This window comes from Conger conger, chromosome 2 (assembly GCF_963514075.1).
Source record: "Conger conger chromosome 2, fConCon1.1, whole genome shotgun sequence".
Taxonomy (NCBI): domain Eukaryota; kingdom Metazoa; phylum Chordata; class Actinopteri; order Anguilliformes; family Congridae; genus Conger; species Conger conger.
In genome coordinates, this window is record NC_083761.1 from 44,683,027 (window position 1) to 44,710,128 (window position 27,102).

General features: G+C 40.2%; 1 protein-coding gene across 1 annotated transcript in view; it reads left to right on the top strand.

The window, feature by feature from the left end:
- Window positions 1–12,789: 12,789 nt before the first annotated feature.
- The window catches only part of LOC133122600 (C1q-related factor), a 50,736-nt gene continuing 36,423 nt past the window's right edge, over window positions 12,790–27,102 (top strand). Inside the window, exon 1 of the mRNA XM_061232651.1 lies at window positions 12,790–13,630. Coding sequence (XP_061088635.1) covers window positions 13,031–13,630 — 600 coding nt within the window. The 5' untranslated portion in view covers window positions 12,790–13,030. The remainder of the gene's footprint in view (window positions 13,631–27,102) is intronic.

The window sequence follows — 27,102 nt, forward strand, 5'->3', positions numbered from 1 at the left end:
TTCCTACAGAGAGGAATTATTTCAGTTGAAGAGTGGATGCCACAAGCTACCACATCCACTCTCTTCTGTAAGCCTGCTTTCTCAGGCTTGCCCAACTCCAGCTTCTCCTGCTTCCTCCTTACACCACAAGGCAGGGGAAGGGGGGTCACAAATTGATTCGGGTTTGTCAGATCCCGGTTCCACAGCTTGCTCTGATGGAGACTCGTCAGTCTCCTCAGATTGCAGTGCTGTTGACCACCCATGCAATGGTTTGCCCACCTCTTCCCTGGAGAGGGAAAGGGGGGACTCCGTCCCAACGGTGGTCCATCTCCGCAAGGGAGAAACAGTCAGGCAAGTACAGGACTGCACCTTCCATGCCCACCCCTCTCGTGAGGAGGTCAGGGAACCCTCCCGTGGACACGGTAGAGGAGATCTAACGTTATTAATTGGGCACACAAAAAGCAACGCTAATCCCGCTAGCTTTCCCTTTATAACTGAGAGGATAGGTGACAGCTCTGTTCAGTACACTGACAGCGACAATTCATCTTCTGCCAACCATTGTGAGAATGACTGTTTTGTAGCTCCACCCCCTAAACCAAACCGAGGACGTCGAGCTCCGCATGAAACGCATTCACATTCAAATGTGATTTCAGTCTCTCCTTCTCCAAACAGGCAGACGAGTGCAACTTCACAGGGTCTTCGCTTTGAGGAGCTAGAGGCCATGGCGAAGTATGTCCACACATTTGACCCCAAGGACTCCAAATTTAACATTCAGAGTTACTTGAGAGAAGTTGACTACTGTCTCTCGGATCTGCCCAGGGCAACCGATCGAGAAAAGGTACGACTGGTATGGAAAACCTCTACCAGAAAGATCCATACATTTATGGAACAACTTCCACCACAGGTTCGTTCCAGCTATCCCAAGGTTTGTGAAGCGTTGGTAGCTGAGTACCTGCCACGGTTTGATCAGGCCACAGCCATGATCGAATCTGTGGAGGTTAAACATAGCCGTACAGAACGACCAAAAGACTTTTACCAACGACTTAAACATGCATTTTTCCAGGGCAGAAACGGACCAGGCTTAGATGAAGATCAAGCCTTCAAATCCCTTTTTGTGCACAACCTGCACCCCTGCGTCCGAACTCATGTTTCACTGTTTTCAAGGGGCCAACACTCAGCCCTTGAATTAAGAAATGAAGCCCAAATGGTCTGGGACACTTTCAGGATTGTGCCCAGGAACGAGGTATTGGAAACAGCTAAGCACGTTGTTCCAACCAAGCCCGCCGGCACTTCCCAAGTTGCCCCATTAAAATCTAATGGCTCAAAACAACGGCATGTGAGTAAGTTCCCGGTTAAGAGCCACCGTGGTCGCTTCTCACACTCTGATTCCAGCCGGAATTGGAGAGAAGACCGACCCGGTAGGCCCAAGCCTCAGAGTCACCAGCATGACTCTGATAGGGAAGATACCTTGTCTGAAGAGAGCTTCTTCAGTTCCTCTGAGGACAACTAAAGCCTCTAACCTTTGTTCAGTAGTGTGTATGCCTTGAGTAACCACTCCAAAGAGCTATCTGGTCTTGTTCAACCTCCATCAAAAGACGTTGAATAAGACTGATCTATAGCCGTGGTCTCCTCACAGGCAGACTCCCAGCTGAAGCTTTGACCACTTTCTTTTGAACACCTTTCCTACCAAAGGGGGGTGGCAAAATAAACTGGTAGTTTATAGCAGCCACTTAGATTTGCATGTAGCAGCAGCAAACGCAGATCGTAAGTAGGTACTGTAGAGTTAAATCCGACACCTGTTATAACTCGTAAACGTTCATTGCTTCTTTCTACACCTACTGAACCATCGTAAAGTATTGCATGTAGAAACTACAGGGTAATCTTTACAAGTATATTGCCACACCCCAGTGTGCCTTACTCCACCTCTTCCCCAAGCAAGACAAGACCACTTGTGAGCTTACCACATCATTTAGAAATGAGACCACCTCTCCATTTCCTTCCTGATGACACAGCCATAAGGTTAAGCTTGGATACAGAAAGCTGCCCTAATTTGAAAATGCCCCCACATATTTCAGATGACAACCCTCGTCAGCAACCTGACTGTAGGGACTAGAACAATTGGTCAGTCTGAACAAGACTTCCAAAAAGGCTACAGCCTCTCCATCCTAGACCCCTACATCATCTGAACATTTTCATGGCTGGGTCATCCCTGTTGGTGCTCCACCTTCTGGACACCATCCAATAACTAACAAAACACCTGAACTAACAAAACGACTAACCCTTTCACCAAGGTTTCTCATGTTTTGTGACAATGTATTCACTGTTCGACCTTAGTGTTTCACATTGTTTGTATCATGTGTTTTAGACCAGTTTAGTTAATTGTTGATAAATGCCTGGATGTTTGTCAGTCAATTGTGAACTGTGTTACCGACCCAATGTACTTGACCTGTGGACTGTGAACTGACTTTTGTGCTCTCGAGGAACACTGGCTTCAGCCGCATCCTGAGACCACAGGGGGGATGTAGGGACTACAACTTCCACATTCCCACAGGAAAATTCTGCGACGTCCACCACGAATGACGTCTAACTTGGTTCAGCCAATCCCGTAATGGCGGGAGCAATAAACGGTCCCGTATAAGAGCAAGACACGTTCTTGGGATCTCTCTTCTCTTTTCTGTCTCTTCTGCTTCTTCTGTTCTTCTGCTTGTTCTCTTCGACGCACCCTTTTTGGCCAGTCGCTTCAGCTCATCTGCTCCGAGACTCGGACAGAGGCTGAATGCTGCACAGCGCACTACCAGGCCTACGGACACACCCAGTTACCTCGCGGTAACTACGTGGCCTATAGTGAGTGGAAATTGTTGTACGCGGAACGCTACATCAGTTTACCCCAATAAAGCCCAACAACGAAACAGCAACGAACTTTTACACCTGGAAAAGGACCAGCGGATCAGACGACAACGCGCTCGGACACCATTCACAGCACCATCGCCGCTTCTACAAGGACAGCATGTCTTTTGGATCCAGCAATGCGTATGGACTCAGTAAGAAAACAAACATTCAGGCATAGCCAGTGTTTAGTTTAGTCTTAACTGTTTTTGTGAATCTGTGTTTCAATATTTACCATCCAACCATTGTAATGTGTTTGGTTAGCTACATATATATGTACGTGAATTGATTCGCCGTCTTTTGCGCATATATAGAGTAAAACTACGCAAGTAGTCCCTTCTCACAGCTAACTCTAACTCATTACCACACCCAGAACTCTAGCGACACGCGCGCTTGCGCGCGGCACACACACGCACACACACATACCAAACTAAATTTCCTTACTAACTTCCCGTTAGTTTATCTGTTATGTGTTTGTATGTTTGTTTAATAAATATATTTTATTAAACCCCGGTGTCCGTTTTGGAATCGCATAGACATGAGAGCCGAGTTAAAGCAGTCTTTCGAAGAACTTCCAACCTTCAGGTTATCGGTATGTTCAATCATTAATATTGGTTATTTTAATTAATTGAAATACTATATTTGTGGTTGGATATTTCTGATAACAGTAATTTTATGAGACTGATTACTTTTCGCAGTTATACTGCAACACAACGTTTAACTGGCGCCCCGGTTTCGTAGAGAGTAAAATCCCTGCGTTATTTGGCGGCCCGTGCAAGGACCCTACATAATTTGGAGTCCCGTGCGAGGACCCCTACACCAGTTTGCGTTTTCGTTTCCCCCTCGTTATTGTATTATTACCCTTTCATGTGTCTCACCTGATGTTTATTTGTTAGACCGCCCTCACTCCCATGCCCTGCCTAGTTTGTCTCATTCCCCTGTGTATTTATACCTGTCCTTTTCAGTTGCACCCTGCTAGTTTGTCATATCCTGCTTTTTCGTGTTCCGAGCCCTTTTACTCCTTTACCCCTGTTCTAGCCCCCTTATTCCCGAGCCTTTGTTTCCCTTGCCCCTGCGGCATTGTTTCTTTTATTTTGTTTCCTGGATTCCCGTGTATGACCCCTGCCTGCTTCCCTGGACTCTTCACTTGTTTTGTGGATTCTGTACCTCTGCCCTGTTTTTGGATTGCCTTCCCAGTTTTGACCCATCGCCTGTTTGGATTACACTCTGTCTGTCCATTCATCTGCCGTCATTATAACCTGCCATTTTTTACACACCTGTGTCTGGTTCCTCTGTCCTCCCCGCCGTGACAGTAACAGCTCGATAGAACTAGGGTATTCAGTAACATTACCTTTCAGTAAGTTTAAATTTATTTTGCCTGACTAACCATCAAACAATTGATTCGCTCAGTAAATATCCTGAATTAAAGCCGTTTTGCACCAGTGTGAAACATTTTTTGTGAATTGCGCTCAAATAGTTTGTACTTCTTTAATCTAATTACATTCACTAACGGGATGCTACAACGGGAGATTTCGCATCATTGCTTAACAATTTCATAACGTAACATAATGGATTGTAGCTTTCAGAATGGGACTGGCCTTTAAACCCATGTGGCAATAACAATATTGTTTTCCATCGAGCCATTGATCTTTTAAAGGAACATTAAAATTACAATAAGCTATAAAATCATGGTAGTTGTTGGCAAATGTTTAGCCTCTAGCAAAAGTGTGCATCTTTGGATTCAATTCAATGTGATATGCTGTACACACTTTCAGTGACTTTTAAACTGGCATTTTCCAAGCTTTCCATCAATGATAAAAGTAGGACTCCATCGAACTGCACCATGAAAATTAAGTGTTGCATTTGAGATTTATTAATAGTATTCTAACACACTAACAGTTAGTTCTTGTAAGTTTTACCACCTCTGCTGTCAAGTTGAAGTGGAGATACTACATTTTCACATTCTAAAGCCCTCCCTAGCATTAGCTAACCACATGAACTGTTAGTAATTCAGCCGACTTTCCTTCAGAGAATGAGTGCATTAATGGAGGAGAATCTATTTCAGTAACAACAGTTAACGTTACTTTGCAAAGCAAACAAAGACGCAAAGCATCAACGTTAAAAATGCACTGTTTTGAATAATCAACAATAATTATGCTGAGCAAAAGCTTATATTTAGCTGCTTAGCAAGCTTGCAAAAGTTATGTTCATTTCCAACCAGGAATCTCATTCTCACTAAAATACCGGAATCATTCAAATTATACATATAATAAGCATTGTATAGCTTAGCTATGATACTAGGAATGGCCAATTAAGTACATTAAGCTTGGGAAGTTCGGAATACGCTACAATCCTACCATGTTTTCTCTTGTTACATCCAGCATTGGCAGCAAAATTCCAACCGTTTGGTCTGCAGATGACTGAATTGACACAAGGGGGAGCACTATCCTTTTTGATAATCGGCCAATGCCACTGTTCTCAAAATGTCAGATATCGGCCTGATTAATCAGCCGGCCTATGCATCAGTCGACCAATAAATTCAATTATTAATAGCAGGCTATTATTTCCCATTTAAAAATGCCATTGTGTTGTCCTTAATTATATAATACCAACCAGTTGCCTGTTGATATTAAACAACTATCCTGAATGACACAGGGCTTCACTGAAAAAGTGGTTCTTATCAACAAATCAAGAGAAATAGAAATACAGTAGTATGCAAAAAATCTGTTTTTTTACAATTAAGATTACATTAAGAGAGGCAAACCTGACCTCTAAATGGTACGATGTTAAACATGACAATTAAAGCAAGATTGCTTTTCATTTAAATTTGCAGGAAAACGGACCTATTCAAAAGTTTGGGAACCCTGTCAGTTAGTACTTTGTAACTCATCCTTGGGCAACTATAACAGCTTGTAAACGCTTCCTGTAGCCTTTCGAAGAGTCTTTCAATTCTCGCTTTTGGAATTTTTCCACATTATTCCTGGAAGAACACCTCTAGCATGTTTGAGATCACTCCACAGATGTTCAATAATACTCACGTCTGGGAATGGTGGTGTCTATACCAAAACCTTCATCCGTCCTTCCTGGAGGCAATTCATGGTTGATTTTTAGGTATTCTTGGATCTTGCTGGAATTCCGAACCCCAACCATTCTTCATTGACAGTTTTTGTAGCCACTTTATTCTGAAATCAACTGTTTAGAGAAACGCATGGTTGTTAACATCAGACAGAACAGCCACTGCAGTTGATAATTTAGAAGGCATGGAGTTACTTCATAGTCAAAAGTTCAGTCCTGGAATTATACTTAAGTCGGAGTCATCATATTTTCTAAAAGGGTTCCCAAACTTTTGTACGGGGCCTTTTTTATAATTTAAAAGCGGTAAAAAAATAATAATAATAAGTCTTGCTTTAAAATTTGTGGAAAGGTCTCATGTTTAACTCCATTTAGAGCTCAGCTTTGCTTTTGATCACATATAGATTCATTGTAACAGATATTTAAACCAGGGGAGGCCAAATTTTTGCACCCCACACTATGTGGCAATTCTTTCTTGAGAGCGAGCTGATTCCAAAACGTGCTGTTATTTTTCTTGAATCATTCCAGTGACTTCCTTGCTAATTCATGATATACCGCCTGGACCACTGGCTAGTACACAGCTAGAATTATCATGACATTGGTAAGATTCAGCTGAAATATACAGCTAGCTAGTTAGCTAGCTATGAACAAAATTAATGCATAGGATGCTTAGCTTTATTAAAATAGCAAGTTAGATACCTAGTACTAAGGTCTTTTAAGTGCGCTAGCCATCAAAGGGACCTTGCAAAGGGACCTTGGACAATTGTAACCCTTTTGGTGTTCCATGCACAGCTTTCCACATTTGTCGATCCATAGCTATTTGTGTGGATTGCGCAGGAACAGTGGAAAGAAAGTCTCAAAATCAAAAAATCAAAAAGGAAACTTACAAACTCACACCACTGAATGCACAAATGCAGATTGTACACTTCAAAAACCTATTTTACATTTGAGACTCGGCTATTGCAAAAAATACACACAAAATTTTATACTAATTTTGCTCTTCACGTAGTGCAAATATGTGTGCATTTGTACAAATCAGAAGACACAAGTTACATTACATCCCCGTCCGGCTTTAGAAACAAATAACAGCTAACGTCGGCTAGCTGTGTAACAAACGTTTGTTTACTGAACGTTAAATTAATGTTTGTACTGATGAGCTAACATTAACAACATCTACATTTCAATAACACAACTAGTTTGGAATGCATTGTATTACCAACTTCAAATTGCAGTCTGGACCAGCTCCACCCTGCAGCTGCATCGAGATGACCAAGTCTGTCTTTGAATTATACACAAGTTTATCTGCATATTGCAGTGAGCACTGGGTAGATTTTTCTGGTTGAAAGGAATTGTGAATGCATTTACTGAACCGTAAAAATATGAAAGTACTGTACACGAGCGAGCATGTTTTGTGTTATGGTTCAAATTCAGTGAAATACAGATGAAGTTAATGGATATTTTACCTCAGATCTTTTTTTTTTGTCGTATATTTAAACAATTGAAGTGCATCATTATTCTTTGGGATTTGCGACTTAAGTACATGACTCGTTACAGTCAAGGTGTCTATCTAACCCTTATCATCCCCCTTATTATTTCCTTTTTTTGAATAGTCACATATCAATGTAAAACACTGTGGATGTTTATCATTATGGCTCATATTCATTGAAATACACATGCACTTACTGACAGGCTCGTCAAATACTTAAATCTTGCAATGTAAACCTACCAATACAAACTTAAAAATAACAAATAAATATGTATCAATATCGTTTTTACAATATTAATACACTTTTGGAGAATGGGGGTGTATAGTTGTTTACTCATAAGAAGATACGAGATTACGAAGTTTCCTCTGAGAATATAGTGTGATGTTTGTAGTCCTAAAACATGCAACTCTCTCCTTGATTTACCCTCCTCTGTCATTCAGTTTGCTACTGATTAGCGGGTCAGACACATTCACACTTATTTTTTAACGTGATACTAGTGAAAGGACACAGAAAGAGCATGATGAATTATTACTTCACTGATTTCATCCAAATACATTTTAAATAGCTAGCTAATGGTTTTGTGTGCGGCTTAAGGGAAATGTTAGATTATAGAGATGTGGATGTTCTTAACTTTAGCTCATCGTTACAAACATTAACTTAATGTTAAAGTAAACAAATGCTTGTTATACAACTTAGCTGACATTAGGTGCCCCTGGTGTAAAATCCAGCTCTGACCAGCTGAGGTACCAACTAACCAGCTGTTTCAAAACATATGTTGATCTGGTTCAATGCTGCTGATGAGATGAAACCTAAAAACTGTATCACTATATTCCAATTGATTCGCCAAACTGTACCCTCTTATGAGCAAACAATTATGCAACCTCATTCTCCAAACAATTTGTATTAGGCTAATATTGTAAAAAGAAATATTGATACATTTTTATTTTTTATTTTAATTGTAGTTTGTTATTGTAGAACGTGATATCAATTGTAATTGTAGCCTACTTAAGACATTTTCTTCTGGCACTACAGTGATGTCACACTTCGGCTCTCTTTGTTGTGTTTTTACAGATGAACTTATTCAAAGTTGCTTCCCCCTGCATTTTGACTAGTTTCAAAAACATAGGCTACATATGTGACATTCCTCGCCTAGGCTTCTATCTGAAAGTTGTGAAGATTACATTAAGTACTTATGACTACCACAGAAGTTGAAAAGCATAATATAAATTAAAAAGCAATGCAGTTAGCAAACAACATGGAGGTTAGCCAAGGGATTCATCAAAAAGCCAGCTTCCTAGCTGAATTAATGCATGAAATGAGAGGACAAATATAGTTTATTATATTTTCAGTGTAGGTGAGAGCACTTAAAAATGTGCTTGTCCAAGAGCACAATACAGTATCTACAGGTTTCATTCCGCAGTGCAAGGTACACTTCCATTAATCGCTGGAGGTAAATGATTCCCTCACAACTAAATTGTAGGCGCTCATGAAGATAACATTAAAAGGTCTTCTCAATGGTCTTCTTACAAAGATGGCTTGTTCATCAACAAGAAGCTCACTTAGAAGAGCTGAGCTAATTTCCGCTATCTGAACGTGATTTCATCTGGTGGTTTATACAGGCTTTGTACATGTTATCCTCCTAACTTAATCTCAAACCTGGCAGGTTTGTGCTTAAGACACTGTTGCCCGAGCAACAAGCCCGTCTAAACTGTGAAATCCCTTTATGAAACCGAACGTCCTGACTTTATCCCAAAACAATCTAATCGGGCTAACCGAGTTTGCGATGTATAAGAAATAGGGCCCAGAAAGCCCAGGGTTAGCACTTAGGTTAGCTAGCTCACCAACCCTGTAATCTCGCTTCGCAGTACAGGCCCCAGCTCAAGCTATATGTTGATGGTATTATGAAACTTTAGAATTTCAAACTGGTCATAGCTGGATTTTTCACCTGGGTTGTCCAGATTCTAAGAAAAAGAGTCTGTGCTTATAATAAGTTGTATATTAATAGAAACAAAACATAACCATGAAACCATGGTATTTTTTTGGTACTATTGGTTACTTCTGGAAACTTTTCAGATCTTTTGCTTCTTGTGATGAAAAAGAGCACTGCTGCCCCCCTACTGTCGGAACCTGCAAGTACGTCAGACCGCTGTGGATTAGTGCACTAACATATGCCACCTGGTGGTGGTTGTGCGAACAACAAGTAATTACTGTGTAATAAAACTAAAAATCTCCAGCTGCCTGGCAGATCTTTCGGGGAAGAAGCACCAAATGAAACAAGAAACCGGTCACGTTTCAGGTCTGTCTCGCCATGTTTTATGTTTATTCATTTTGTATTAGTCTTGTATTTTCTTATCATGTATTATGTTAGTCTAGGTTCGTCATGTTGTTTAGTTATGTTTCGTTACGATTTATTTTCTTGTCATGTTTAGTTATGTCTCGTTACGATTTATTTTCTTGTCATGTCTAGTTATGTTTTCGTACGATTATATTACCTGGTTATGTTGAGTGGTTATCGTTCTTAGTTTCGCTTTGTGTTATGTTTTGATGCATGTTTATTGTTACGTTAACTGGTCGTTGTTATGCATACTTTTACATGTTTTTCCGCAAACCTTGCGTTTTCTCTCTCTCTCTCTTTCTGTCATTCACTCCCTAATTGTTTCCATTTGTCTATTTACTAAAACTACTAACGCTAGATCAGGATTGGGTAGAAACTAACAAACTAATCATGTGTTCATGTTACCTTACGTTTCTCGTGCATGTCATTTACTAATTTACTAATGCTAGGGCAGGATAGGTTTATTACTAACGATTACTAATCTCCTTGTTAAACTTGTCATCCATCGCACCTGTTTTCCATTTCCTTGCTACGCTCTAACTAATTGTCTACACCTGTCTACACCCGCATTTATAGCCCAGTCGCGCTACTGTTCACTGCAAAATTGTCTGCCTCTGTTTACCACGCAACTCTTGAGCATTTACCACTATTGATTACACGTTACGATCCAAGCCTGTTTACCGACCATTGATTATTGATTTCTGTTTTGTGACAATCGTTTGTTTTTTGACTACGTCCTCGCCTACCGTTTTTGTACTTTTGCTTCGCTGATTGTTTCATGGTTTCGACTCCCGCTTCGCCCACGACTACGCCTCTGCCTGCCGTCCGTCTGTTCATCTGCCCGGCTGACAGCTCTCCTGCTACCGGACCTCCCTGCACGTCTACCGACTACGAGCTTGCCTCTTCCCTCGACACCGTGCTTTTTGTTTGTTTACTTTTTGTTTGGCTGGATCTACGTGTATGGACTTTGCTTGTGTTGACTACTCTCCTGGGATTCGTCCCGAATAAAGCCCTGAGGGGTCTTTATATTACTATTGTTTCTGAGTCGTGCATTTTGGGTCCAACCCCCACGCACCCGTCTCAAAACCACTGTACAAGGCTGTTGTCCAGGGATTTTGAATACTGACTCGCTTAGAATATGTGTTGAAAACGTGTTTAGAATTACTTTTTCTGCGCAATAATTTTGGTTAGGCTACTCCAACAGTCTTGCCCCACCATGCTCAATTTCATCTTAAACTGATCTTTTTGGATCTCAACATCACTTTCAGACTTTCAAACATGTGTTCTGAATGACCTTCAATGTGTTCAGTTCTCTGACATTCTACTGTAGAGCCTAGATTAAATAAACATGCAAAGAAATTAAATATAAAATGATGATAGGGTCGTGCTTGTGTTTGCCATGCTGCTAACAAAGCAGACTCAACAGAAGAATGAAAGTTGCAGCTTGATACTGATATGTAAAAAATAGATTGATATCAGTGGCTTACAAAGGTTCCACACCACCAAGCTAAGCGAAAGCTAACTTATCACCATAACTTAGCTTGTACAGGCTTGTAAAAAATACTAAACTAGGCTATATGGCGAAATAAAGTTTCAAAGGAAATCCAAGCAATAAACCCATGTTTGTGAATGCATGCTCATGTTACAGAATTTTGCCATGATTCTGTCAAAGCACAGGCGCAAGAGGAGACTGAAAGCTGCATCCCCCTAGTTGTGGCTAGCGAAGGGTCCACACTGGCTTTTTTGTTGTTACTACTACTAAAGCTTTTTGTTATTCCATTGGAATTGTTCATTAGTATTTCTATGAAAGAGAAAGAGACAGGTATGCATCCAGTGCTTCTATGACCTGCCTTTCAGCACCTCAGAACAATGAGCATGGATTTGTATTTGGAATGTAATATACTGGCTTTATCTCAGTAGGCAATTAGCTGAATGGACAGACAGTTTTTTTTCTGAGAATCTGAGAATTTAGCAAAGGAACACATAAAACATCAGTCACTTGGTAAATGAGTAAACTTCAGTTATTCAGTTTAGTAATCCTGGTAGATACCACTGTTTACTTCATGCTCTGAGCTAATAATTAATTGTTACATAAAAATAAATGTTCCCTTTGCTTATTGTGTTGAATGCAATTATTGATTTTACTTTAGCAAGGGCTTCAAAATCAGTCGCAGATAGTACACTGTGCATTGAAATAGCAACAGTGCATCCCACTATCCAAATGGATTGTCAAACACAATTCTGTAACAATCATTTACATTTTAGACCCCACTATTCTATGTAAGAATACATTTTGCAACTAAAATCTGTTAGAAATATGTTTCATAAAATTGTGAATATGGCATGAAAACCCTTCCTATTTCTAAGACAAATGTGCATAAATAAGATACTGAAAAAGGGCACACAAGGGTGTATTGAAAAGCCTGTATTGAATGAAGCTCAGAAGGTAAACATAGGGTGTATTAATATAATTGATTGCTCTGTAGAATACATTAAGTTCTAGTTCATCCTTCATTAAAAATAAAATTGCTCTTGTCATGCATACATACATACATAGTTCCATTGTGGTTGTTGCCTCTGTGTTTATGTGTGCGTTTGAGAATTACTGTATGTCCATACGGCTGAAATCTGAAGCAATTTTAATTTGCAACAACTCCAAACAAAACCTAACCCAAATGAAAATGACTGAAAATGCAAGGTGGAACTGTGGAAGAAGAGGAAGAAGAAGAACATTGTGGTTTAAAGTAATGTGATGTGATTACAAACCTCCCTCTCAGTCCTCCACTTGTCAGACAGGGAGGCACGAGCATCTTCATCTCCATGCATTTCCATGCCAGAGCTGCGCTAGAGGGAGGGCTCCACAGCTGCCGTATAAAAAGGCAGCCCGCGAATCAATCAACACAAAACTGGCTCAGTGATTCCTAGGGTTCTTTCTCTCTCTCTCTCTCTCTCTCTCTCTCTCTCCTCCTCTCACACACCATCTCTCTCTCTTCACCCATCAACTCTCACTGACTTCCTCCTCCCACTCGCCGTCTCCCATTCTCAGCGCGTGCGCGCGTGTGTGAGCAGCGAGTGTGTGTATGTGGGTCTCTCTCCCTCCCTCACACACTCGGCGTCTCTCCTGGGATCCTCGCATCCCCTTCACCAGCAGCCGGCTCCCCCCCACACAGCAGTCACCATTTCCGCCCCCGGGAGACCCACGCTGGCAGCTCAGCCGCTTCCCCGACTCAGCATCGGGAGGAAGACCCTGGTGGCAGCAGCCGTGGGGGTCATGCTCGTCCTGGTGCTGGTCGTCCTCATCCCCGTGCTGGTGAGTTCAGTGGGCACGGATACCAGCCACTACGAGATGTTGGGCACCTGCCGCATGGTGTGTGACCCCTACCTGAACAAGGGCACCACCACCAGCGCTAACAGCATCCGAGCGGAGGCCGAGGCCTTGAGTGACCACAGCGTCGTGCCCCCACCATCTACCCTGTTGCAGGGGCCGCAGGGGAAGCCAGGACGGCCGGGGAAGCCGGGGCCCCCGGGGCCTCCTGGGGAGCCTGGGCCTCCAGGACCGGTGGGCCCTCCTGGAGAAAAAGGAGACACTGGAAGGACTGGGATACTAGGCCTGGGGGGGGACGGAGCTATCAGCACGGCTACCTACACCACCATCCCCCGGGTGGCTTTTTATGCTGGGCTTAAGAACCCTCACGAGGGTTACGAGATTCTCAAGTTCGACGATGTTGTCACCAACCTGGGCAACAACTACGATGGCTCCTCGGGCAAGTTCATCTGTAGCATTCCAGGTACTTACTTCTTCATCTACCATGTGCTGATGAGGGGTGGTGATGGCACCAGCATGTGGGCAGACCTCTGTAAGAATGGCCAGGTGAGTACGACTTGCTTCCCTTTCTTTCTGCCTGTGCATGCCCTTAATGGGGTGATTTACCTGTTATTTGAGTGGGTGTGTTGGTGGAGATTATGTAGGGCTGTGTAATTAAATTGCACAACTGCTATGGCGCATCAAGGCTCTTCCTCTGAACAAGAGATGTCCAGAATGTCCAGAGTGCAAGTGAAAAATCCCACAGCTGACAGCTGAACTTTACACAGCTGCTCTAACAAATATTATGCCCTGAAAGGATGCAATGTAATCTGCTTAATGCATCCGCAGCCATTAATGTGCAGTGACACTGCACATGTGCATAGAAAATGCATACTAACAAGCATGAACTAATGAGCAAAGATTGTCTTCAATTTACGGGTTTGCAATGAAGTTGCATCCCTTATAGTTTGTCTCCACAGAGATCAGTAAAATAGTTTGGAATTATTTTGATGTAGTTTTGAAACTGTGTTAATCCCCCTGTGGGGTGCAACGTTATATTGAGTCTGTTACATGGTTAACAAAATCAGTGCACGTTCGAAAACATACAGTCTGTGTTTCTTGCAATGATTAAAAGTAACGTTCACTTCCAATGAGTTGTTAGCCCAGTGAAGTAAAATTAATAAACAAAAGGAATAGAACTTCGCAAGAAATGTGCAGAAGTGTTCAGCACTGGCTGTTTCTAAACCTGTTGCTGTCGGACACGAAAATTGAAGTTGTAGTAATAAGTTCAAAATTACTCTCTGCTGGAATAGGCTACGTGAAGCCTCAACAAAGCGTTGATGCGGTCATAGCTCATGACACGAAAATATTTAGCAATGATGCCAATAAAATAGTATTCCACTGGTGGTAGCATACTTTAAGATGTATTACTTCATCAGCAGTGCTGCTTGCAAGATAATCGAAAATTGCTCATCTACTCCAATCATCACATGAACCTTTCTAAAGCGAAATGTTGGAAATTGCTCGTGACCTTCAAAATATTCTATCAAAGCTTTTCTTCCACAATATATGTTTGATTCCTGAAGCATTTATGGCGGGAGACGTATTAAGGAACGCACTTGAAGAAAACAATCCCAGGAGGAGAAAACAATTCAGCATTAGCTCAACACAACTGCCAGAAAAAAAGTGACGTCGATTTCGGTCAAAAAGCGCTACTGGATGACAAATATGAGATATATTAAGTGTATTGCATACATGCTATTAATGTTGTCTATATGATTTGGTTGAATAAATCTCTTTTGAAATAATGTAAATATGATTGTGGTGTGTTGCTGGGTTAAACAATTTAAAATCGTACCTCTATATGTTACAAGCTAGTTTAAAGCAATAGAAACGGAACATAGTAGAGATAAGGTTTTCGATAGTTAGGGAGCAACCTACCTAAATAGTTTAGCGGCTTGTGACGGGATAGCTCGACACGACCAGTACCAAAACGAACCGCACCAGAACCGCTACAATATAAAAACAAAACGTATTTCCCGTCTAGTTTCGTAGGCTAACTCTTTAAAACATCATGAACGCATGCCAAATTAATGTAAGATACATATATAAATTACCTATAGTATGGTGTAAAATAACAGTCAATTATTTGTAGATCCCGGTGCGCAGATATAAAGTCTCGGGAAATACAAAAATATTCATTTTTTCAATATTGGAATAACTACGCGTGATACATTGTTGAATGTCATAAACTAATGAAATCGCACGTTTCCGATTTCGATTATTTTAATCTAAAGGTGGGGCCAAGAGTTAGCCTATTCTTTGACAGATTTCGCACGAGAGAGCTCGAAGTAAACGTACGGACATCCCTGGCTGTATTCTAAGGATGGAGACTGCGCACACAATTTCCTTTTTCATGGTTTGTTTCCAAACAAGCGATGTCAGAAGCGCATGATTAAAAAGTAACCTATATTAATAATGCAGTGCATTACAGAGTATGCCAGAAGTACAATACTAAATTAGGCATCAGTGGAAGAAATTATTTTCTACCACCTTTGAGTAAATGTTTTTATTTTGGAAATGTATCGTACAACACGCCGCGGTCGCTTATGAATGGAGCTATTTGCGGAAAGTAGGCTATTGTTCATGTGAAGAAATGTGAAATGCTTTTTATACGAGACTTTGGCTTACTACATTCATTATAGTAACATTCTTTTCTCGTCGCCAACGCGCAACTCAGCAGCATAAAATACGAGCCGCCACACTGTTACTAGTTTCTTAGTCCCAAGTTCCTGACCAAATACATAAAAACCAAGCGACGCCGACACTTGTATGCATTGCTCCTGAATCTAATGTGACCTTTATTCGTTTTTTTGGTTCGTTGTGCTATGTTCTTTGCCTGCTATTGTTAGTAAAGGCATTGTGATACACTGAAAAGTGTTGATAAAGAGCTACTGCTTAAATATAGCTGTGTGAATATTATTTGTGCCACATATTTTTGTGCAGACCTGGGAGTTTCATGGATTTATATATTAAATATGTTTGTTTTGGATGTGTGTGATACTTAATTTAATCATCATTTAGTTTTATTTTGCTTTCCTTCTAACATATTTTCAATTACATATATCAGGTTGTTGCATCAAAAAATAATTTATTTCACCAAGAGTATTACACTGCTTTATACACGTCAGCCATTTCATTTGATACAGTGCACACATCCAACTGTAAACACCCTTAATTGCAATATGTTGCTACCCGAAAATATCCATTCTAAAAGTATATTCAGTGTGATGCATTTATCCACACAGACTTAATAAATTGAAAAATAAGCATAAATTGTCTTTTAATCTTTGTGTGAAATCATAAAACAGAAAGACAGACTATAGAATATTGGGATTCACACCAGTTCTGCATGTACAGTGAAACAGTAACATTCCAGTTGCACAATTCAGTCCATGAACAACCTTGCTGAACTATAAATAGGCACACATGGGGTGCACGCTGTTTAGGAAGTAGATTTCCCCTGTTCTTCTTCACAATACACTCACTCATGTAGTCCGTCTGTGGTTATGATCCCTGGATATGAAAGGCTTCAAATGGCCTGCAGGCTGTCGTCACATGATTTAGCACTGAAACAGACCCCAACTACAGCAATTATATTTGTTTCTCCACTAACACTACGATGACAGCGAGGATGATAATAATCTTTGTAAGAACCATTTATACAATCTTGTAGGCATCTGTGGTTTTAACTCTATGGCTATAAATTGTACAAGTTCAAAAATGCCACAGTTATTTACCAGTGTATGGCTATTCTAAATAAAGCAGCACTAGGTATCAAACTGTTTTGGCTACCTAAACAAGTATTGAAAACTTACATTTGACAATTTTGTTTATATCCTGAAATAAATATACTCTGAGCACTTTATTAGGTATTTATTAGACTTATTTTTTGGACTTATTAGGTCTTCTGCTGTTGTTGCCAGAGGTCTGACATTTTTTGTGTTCAGAGCTGCTCTTATTCATACCAATGTTGCAATGCGTGGTTATTTGCATTACAGTCATCTTCCTGTTAGCTTCGACCAGTCTGGCCCTTCTCCTCTGAACTCTCCCATTAACGACGCATTTCTGCCCACAGAACTGCTGCTCACTGTTTTTGGTGCCATTCTCTGAAAACTCTAGAGACTGTTGTGCGTGAGAATCCCAGGAAGTCAGCAGTTCCTGAGATACTCAAACCACCCTGTCTGGCACCAACAATCATTCCACAGTCAAGGTCACTTCGATTCAATTTCTTCCCCAGTCTGACATTTAGTCTGAAAATCAGCTAAACCTCTTGACCACCATGCTTTTATGCATTTAGTTGCTGCCACATGACTACGTGATTAAATATTTGCATTAACAAGCTGGTGTAAAGGTTTACTTAATAAAGTGATCACTGAGTACCAGATTTATTCCATTTTTTATTAATCTACCGAAAATTCATAGAGAGAAAATTATTTTGTGCAGAAATTCAAATAAATGATGACTCACTATATAGGAGAAAAGATGCTTCTAACTGAATAAAGCATTCAGAAGATTTTAGTTTCTCTATGGCTAGGCTAACCATTTCCTGTCAATCAAATGCAGTTTTTACAGGGACAGTGTTGTTGCCTGAGAAACAGGACTGCTATGAGGCAGATGGTATCTCAGTGAAATGAAAATACAGTTATATGCAAAAATATTGGGACAGTGATAAAATTTTTGTTGTTTTGTATTCCAGCAGATTGGATTTTAACCCTCAATCGACCATCAATTAAAAAATAGTTTTTAATTAAAATGTCATTAAACAATGAAATTTCTTTTTCATGGAAAACAAAAGTATATATCTATTATTACAATTACAGCACATGTAGTAATCAGTAATGTCACCCAGATTGGCTTTATATAGGGCAATAGGGGTAATAGTTAGCCATAACACATGGAACCTTTGTGAGATCAATATATAATGTTGTTGAGGTAACATTGTGATAAATTGCATATATCCTTGTTTTGAATGTGATATGACACTGTTCTCTGATTTATGTTTGTAAGCTCAATCAGGGGAGTCAGTGATACTTTTCACAGGCTCTGTATTTGCTGCTGCTAAACTCTTCTACACCAGTAAACCACAGACGTCCCCTACTTCATGCTACAGCCCAGAATTTTACAATTTAAACTTTTCCCCCCACACTCAACTGTGCTATATGCTTTTAAAATATAACCTCTGACGTACTAATTAAGCATGTGTATACAATAATTTTAATTTGGAACATAATTTTACCTGCCAAAGAAATCTGTGGGCACATATCACTTGATATCTTGTCCCCACAGAAATCTTAATTATTGTAAGGATTCCTTTATCAAGTCGCATTGGTGGAATGTGTTGCTTTTGACTGGGTTCATATATGACCCCAAAGGATATGTCATCACCTAATCATCACATCACTCCAAATCAAGGCAGAAACCAGAACAAAAGTGATTGAGGACATGTTGCTTGACAAAGTCAAGAATTTTTGGTATCAATAAAAGTATGGGGTCAGATATATACCCCAGTTTTCCTCTTGAGGGTTAAACCATCACTGAAACAATGAATATGAGGTTCCATTGTAGACTATCATCTTTAATTTGAGGGCATTTACATCCATACCAGGTGATCTGTGTTGAAACACATACATCACCCAATTTTAGGGGGGCAAAAGTAGTGGTTGTTCAGCTGTTTTTTTGGCCAGCTGTGTCATTTTGTGCATTAGTCCATGCACAAAAAAGCTAGCAAAAGGTTTAGAGCTGATTCTTGGTGGGGAATTTGTAGTCTGGTGCTGTTGTCTCTCAACATGATACCAAATAAATGTCAATATGAGTAAAGCAAGCCATCCTGAGGCTGGACAATCTGAATAAATCGATCTGAGACGTGAGAGCCAAAACATTGGGCATGTCAAAATCCACTGTTTGACGACAGAAGACCACGCTAGTGGATGAGTGAAGAGTACTTTAATTGTGAAGAAACCTTTTTTTCTTTCAACTGTTGAGCAGATCAAGAACACACTCTAGGATATAGGCATGAATGTGTCAAAGATGACCATCAAGAGAAGACTACACCATTGTAACCTCAGAGGGTTCAGTGCAAGATGCAAACCAGTGGTAAGCCTCAAATTAATGAAACCACAAATTGATGGAAAGAGGAAAGTGTGGATAAAAGGGACAAACTGGAGAAGGATCCAAGTCATCCCCCTCATCTGTGAAATATGGTAGAGGTCAGTTGCAGACTATTTATTTCAGACCTAGGCCTTGAGTGTCTCCAGCAATACTACCTCAAAATCGCACAACCACATCACCATAATGCACAGCCTATAGCCGCACACAGCTACTTCAAGTCACCAAACCGACCTCCAAGCACACACAAGAAAGTTATTTCTCTGCTATCGATGTCATATGTCCAATACGAACAGTACCATCATCAACGACCAACTACACAAGTATGTACACCCAAGCTGGGCCTATTGATCGAAAGTTCTTTCAACAAAAAGCAATAAACCAGCAAGTGTGCTCCTATGAAAAGAATACAATGAACTCACCAATGACACAGGCAATGACTTGGTCATACAGAACATCCTTGGCTCATTCCACAGCCACTGGTCCTCCTCCTTCAGTCATCTTCACTTAGGGTGGCAAGCTAAGTAGTTACAATACTATAGAGCCATATCAAGCTACAACCTTTGCACCATTGCACGCATAGGCCCCAACATCACTGCAGACTGCAAGTGCACACAGCCTGTGATGCTGTGAAAGTGCGAATGAATATGTCCTGCAGCTACAAATAAAAATATCATTGGTAATTAGACAATGAAAAATCAGACCCCTGTTCATTTTGATAGCAGAGGGATTCAATCGGGATTCTGAAAGCCTTTAAGGAGGAGTCTAGATTTAATTTTCTGCTTAGAGATAGCAGAGAAAAAAAAACTGATTGGATAACACTGACACTGGTAAAGCCTTCCTGATCTGAGCATCTGGAGCACTCAGAATGAAATGATAGAGAATAATAGGTTGACCAGACTGACACAAATTGTTTTATTATATTAAGGCACATTTTTCTTCATTCCCGTAAATCTTAGGCCTTCACTTTCACTTTGCGGCATTGCCGGTTTGGTATGTGTCAAATTAGAGATATGTGTGTTATGGCTTGGGCATGTGGCTCACTTGTCGAACAGGTACTGAAGATGACTGCAATAAAAGCTTGGCAGAGTATCAAATGGTAAATGGTTGGCATTTATATAGCGCCTTTATCTAAAGCGCTGTACAATTGATGCTTCTCATTCACCCATTCATACACACACTCCACACACCGACGCTGATTGGCTGCCATGCAAGGCGCCGACCAGCTCGTCAGGAGCATTTGTTGAGCAGGTGTCAGGGTTGCTCAGGGACACTTCGACACAGCCCGGGCGGGGGATCGAACCAGCAACCCTTCGACTGCCAGACGACTGCTCTCACTGCCTGAGCCATGTCGCCCCTATCACCACTGAATGCAAAGGATTTGCAACCAAGTACAAAAACTTATCTCTGATAATGTTAATTTATGAAATATTTTTGTTCCCCTAAAATGGGGGGCTGTATGTAAAAAGTTGTATCATTATTTTAGCTAAATTTCAAAGCTAAAACAACAAAAATGTGTCACCGTTCCTTTATATTTACATTTTTTTCTGATTGCTAAAACACATTATATGAAACAGTCCTCCTTTTTCTCAAAACTATTAACACAGTCCCAAAACTACACATTAATCAGTACAAACCTCAAACATCCATGCCAAACTCAAAGTCTGTTCTCAAGAATTAAACTATGGCATCAGATGGTACACACAAGCCGTCAAAAACAGGGACAATGTAGATTACCCCTAACACATCGGTCACATAAATTCAAAGTAGTACAGCAAAAACCTTTTATAGCGGTGAGTCAGGAGTTATTTTCGGGTTTTCAGATTTTGATCTTTGCGATGTCACAATACTAACAAATGAGGGAGTATGCTAATTTATTTTATTTGCAGTCCTGAAAAGAGATGAGTAAAAAGTACTGTACAGTAAACACAATACAATTGAAGGAACAAAAAATGTAGTCATTTCAAAGGAGAGTAGCATTCAAAAGAACTCAGCATATGCAGCACTATAAACATAATTTAGAGCAATTTAGAGAATAGCTTACAATTCACACTAATCAGCATCATCAGCTTGATTCCTGTTTCATCTCTGGGCTGGGTCAGGCCACAAAATGTCATCCACAAAACACATGGGATATTAGCTCTTGCAAGGCAGCATGGAGCCCTGGTATACCTCATCCACCCTTAAATGGATTCAAGTGAAACATCTGCACAGGTCTCCTTCATGGTCTGCACAAGATTTTCCTGCACATAAGGGTTGCAATCTTACTTCCTCCACCACCATGGAGAGAAGAATTCTCAATAGGGTTGAGGAATTGTAAATATGAAGGAAGAACCACAGCAGCATGATGGCAAATGACAACATAGTGGAACTGCTCTGGCTGCTTCTTCCTGTTGATGTACGCATGTTGTTTTCTATGTTATTATGTTATACATTATAGGAATTCAATTACATTACATTACATTACATTACATGGCATTTGGCAGACGCTCTTATCCAGAGCGACATACAGTTGATTAGACTAAGCAGGAGACAGTCCTCTCCTGGAGCAATGCAGGGTTAAGGGCCTTGCTCAAGGGCCCAACGGCTGTGCAGATCTTATTGTGGCTATACCGGGATTAGAACCACCAACCTTGCGTGTTCCAGTCATTTACCTTAACCACTACGCTACAGGCTGCCCTGAGGTGTGAGGTGTGCTATGTTGTAAGGGTAGTATAGCGGTTGAGGGCACCCAGCTGGCTAATGGCGGCACATAGGCACATGTTTGCACCTAAACAATAGCACGCTGACCAAGAGATATTTGTGGTGTGCGTCCAGACCATCAAGCTCAAAAAATCTCTACAAAAAATATTGTATATACACTCACCGAGCACTTTATTAGCTATTTATTAGACTGCTGTAGCCTATCCAGGTAATCCAGGTATCCGGGCTGCTCTGGTCTGCAACTGGTTCATCGAGCATCCACATTTTTGCGTTCTTTATCTACCACCATATGGTCCATTTCTCAACCCTATTGAGTTTTTTTCAGCTTGGCGTTGGAAGGTATATGAACTCATACCCCTCCTACAAGCAATGGAGGAAGCATGTGGTCATATAGCTGCTGAAGCATTTCAGGGCTGGATTCGTCAGGCCAGGCGATGCTTTCCCCACGGCTTGGCCGGGGAGAACATTGCTTGTGATGTCGATGAGGTCCTGTGGCCAGACAGAAACAAAAGGCAGGATGCAGCCTAATTAAATTTTTCTTTACAGTATATGCAGAAGGCTTGTTTTATTTTTTTCTATTGTTTGTTCTGTATGAAGAGCACTTTACAAATCCAGCTGTGTTTGCTGAGATGTATACAGAATTTCAGAAAATAAAATGTATATATATATATATACAGTGGTGTGAAAAAGTGCCCCCTTCCCCGTCACACTTAAATGTTTCAGATCATCAAACAAATTTAAATATTAGTCAAAGACAACACAAGTAAACACAAAATGCAGTTTTTAAATGAAGGTTTTTATTATTAAGGGAGAAAAAAATCCAAACCTATGTTATCAATAAGGCTACCACTGACTAATTAGTCAGTAATTAGTCTCTAATTCCAGTTATCTTATCACTAAATACATTTAAATCTACTGCAAGAAGCTGGAATTTGAGGATTGGTTGCTGCATGATCATTAATTAGTTCAACGACAGTTTTGAACGGAAATCTGGGATTGTTTTATTTCCTTGAATAAGCTTTGCAAAATAATAAGCCCTAGCATTAGAGATGGCATGCTTATAAGCACCGAGCCAAGGTAAATAGGTTTTGATGAGTTAACTGTTTTGGCTGCTTGTGTTTGTTGCATGAGCATGTTGTGTAACCAGTGATCCATGAGGGTATTTGTTTGTAGAAAATCTTGACGATTTGCAGCATGTGTTAAAACAAGTGAAAAGTGTTTTTAGTTTTGAGAGTTATGTTGGTTCTCTGAAAACTGAAGAAATCATTTGGGAGCTTTTGCCAAAAGAACCAGTTTTAGTGTGTTAGCAATCGAGAAAAACTGTAACTGTATATAATTGCAATGGCATTTCTGCTGGTGCAACATAATTTTATATATTTGTAATATCAGCTGAACTGTCAGTTTGATAACCCTTAAAGTGACGTCTCTAAAGAAATAAAAAAGACACAATTTCATTTATTGTGTGACTGAGATTATTTAACATGTACATAAGTAATACCCGAACACTGGCTTACATCTCAAAGTTTAATAGTCTAGAGACAAATGTTGTACATAGAAAAGTGGTGAGGAACTCATTTTGAGCCTTTAATGAAGGCTGTAGCTTAATGTAATTACCTCCAGTAACCATAATATGTTGTCAGCTATAATGAGACCGGAGCATAGAATGTGTGCATATGAAATACTATAGCTTTGCTGGTCGCAGAGTTAGAGGATCAGTCTCTAGAATTGAGAAATGCAGTTTCATATTAGTGGCTGTATACTGTTCCTTTACCCTTCATCAAGGAATCTGAATTGACCCAGTTAAAACAAAGTGATATGAATGAGCAATGCGTTAAAGAGAGCGTGACAAACAGTTCTGAGAAAGGACTTCTGCTAAGTGCATTGATAATGGAATTTGTCTCTGTGGTCTTAGATGTGAACAAAAAGTTTGTACATTAATTATTTGAAAACTTCTTGTACTTTTTTTTTTTAGCCCTTTGTCTTATCTTGGCTGTCAAGATGGTTGTTTTTTTACACATGGTTATAAAGAAAAAGATATATGACTAGTCTCTTTCATAATAACATTTATGCGAAGTATAAAAGTGTTGACTTAATATAGATGAAGCCAAACATATGTTACTATAAAATGCCTTCTGCTCATGCTTCATTATGTTCCCAAAGGAGAACGTTGAGACACTTAAATCAGATAGACACAGCATGTCTCAGGAGGGGGGGGGGGATACTGTTTACAATGTGGTATCTGTTTCTTTAATTACATGCATTCAGACATTGTGAGAAAGAGCCACCAGAAGATGGCAAGAAGTAATGACATTGAAGGGAGTATTCTTGACTCTGAAAGGTTAGGCAGGTGAGTCTTGTATCTGAGCCTCATGCAGTGTCTCAATGCTTCCTTTATTTAATTGTAAGCATCAGTTACAAATGTTTTGGGACTTGGCTGGGTGTCAGTGATGAAGTGCGTACGAAAGCCATTGCACTTTAAGCAGGGCAGAGCATTCATCTTGTAACTGAAGAATAGGAAATGGTGCTGGGATTTGGGGACCAGGATATACGAAACTGTGGTGTTTCATCATCTTCACAGCCTCTGTACTCCATGTCTCTAGTCTCACAGTGGGGCGCGTGCATCCCCCCATTTCCACCTAAGAGCTTCTGAAGTTCTCACAAGGCACCACACCAGCAAATGGTTTTTTAGTAAGACATTGTATGTGACTGACAAAATAAGGTACTTTTCCCAGATATGCTGATATGTTTCGAGCACCAAAGGATTCCCAAGGATTTCCCTTGATAATAGGCTCTCTCTTTTCCTCTGTTTTTCCTCTGCACTCCATTTCCCTCCCCTTTGATTTCTAAACATTCAGATGACACTTTCTCTCACATGTCCAACTTGTCTCTTAGAGTCTGACAAAAGCACAATAAAGGCAAATCCATTTCCATGTGCCCAAGAGAAAAAAAGTCTCATTGAATGAGTGTCTCTTTAAGCATTATTTAAAAACCTTGAACCAGATTCCATATATGTTTGTGTTCCTCATGTGCCTTTTTAAAAATAGTATTATCAATCCAAAAGCCATTTCAAATGTAATTAAAACCAATGACTTCAGCGCCACTGTCTCCATGGACCAGGGGTGAATAATTACACTATTTCCGTCTTTAATAAGCTCATCCTGCCTAATCGTGGGGCACACGCGCCTCTTCCATGGCAATTACCTCTCCCATACTCATGCTTTCACTTTCTTTCTGTCTCTCACCCTCCTTCATCCATTTTCACCCACTGCTTCTCAGCAAAACAAATGGTATTAGCACCATCTCCTGTCCTGCTCTTATATAGTGATATTGATTGATGTTGCTTGCATTGCTAACACTACCTGCAGCAGGTCAAAAACAGGAATTGAATACAGTTTTGTCTATGTAAAAACTACAATGACATTTCTGAAGTGCATATTTGCTGTAGTTTCCCGCTCATTTTCCGGGTGGCTTTGAACAAAAGTTGCCTTTTAAGGACATGGATGGTCATCCATTACATTTTAGCACCAACATAAAGGTACCCACCCGTTACTTTGTAGGAACCCAGTACGCAATGACAAATTCCACCACTGTGACCTGTGCAGAAGGACAGTTCCAGACCATGGAAAATAATTAAGAGTGAATCGATACCCATGGATGCCTTGAATGCCAAATATGACAAGCATTTATTCCCCACCCTCAGAAGAAAAGAAGCAGACTAGTGTGGAATATTACTGCTTGGAGTGGAAATCTCTCACAGAAAATCCCCAAAAGGATGTACAGTCAGGTGCATTATCATTGGCACTCTTGATAAATATGCACAAAAATAGTGAAACTAAAAGAATATTCACAAAAACGTTTACAGCATGTGCAAAGTAGTGTGTTTTATTAATGATTCAATGGAATCAACCAAAGCCTTATATTGTGTAAATACAAAATATCAAAATATATATATACAGTATATATATATATATATATTTCCTCAAAAAACAGGTTTCACAATAATTGGTACTCTTGATTTAATGCTTTGTGCAACCACCCCTGGCAAAGATGACAGTTTGTATATAATTTGTAATAAGGTTAGAGAACACATTTGGATGGATTTTTGACCATGTTGACTTTTTGACCATACAGAACTTCAAGATCGTTCCTTGGGCTTGCGCTTATGGACTCCCGACTTCAGTTCAGACCACAGGTTCAGACCACAGTCTGGTTTAAGTCTGGAGACTGAGATGGCGGTTGCAGGGCATGGATGTTGTTTTCACTAAACCATGTGGACTTTAATGTATATTTGGATTTGTTGTCCTGCTGGAGGATCCACCTACAACCAAATCTCAGTTTCCCAACAGTGACAACCAGATTTCCTTTGGTACTTTGCCTGGTACTTTGTTGAATTCATTATTACATTTATCGTAAATGCACTAGTCCCTGGACCACTGGCAGTAAAGCAGTAAAACAACCTAAAACATCAATGACCCACCTCTATATTTCACAGTTATATTTCCTTTTATGCATTCCTCTTTTGCCTCCAAACATGTCTATGGCCAAACGCTCCATTTTGGTCTCATCTGACCATAGCACTCTTTTCCAGTCATAATTCCAATGATGTTTGCAAACTCCAGACTCTTGGTTTTGTTTATTGTGTTCAGTAAGGACTTTCTTCCAAAGAGTTTGTTGCTATGGAGGTGATGTTGTACGGTCCTTTTTGAGACACGCTGATCCCAAGATGCAACTAATCTTGGGATTAGCAATTCTTAAACCATGATCCTTGGGTTCTTTATAGCCTCCCTCACCATCTTCCTCATCAACCGTGTGGACAATGTGCACTACCGTCCTCTTCCTGGCAAGTTTGCTACCATTACATATGTTTTACTTTTTTATTATTGCCCTTAAATATACCACTTAGTGCTAAGTGGTATATTTGACCATTCTTCTAGCCATTACCAGACTTGTGACGGTCAATTACCATCTGCCTGTTTTGAATTGACAGTTCTTTGGCTTTTCCCATGCTAATGGACAACAAAGGGATTTTGCATGCTTGTTACGTAATTTTTGGACTTAGTGAAACAGGAAGTGAAGGAATGACACAATACAGTTCAAGTCATGTGATTAACTAAATTAAATCTAATTTTATTGTTTTTATTTTATTTCCAATAATTGGTAGGGGTGCC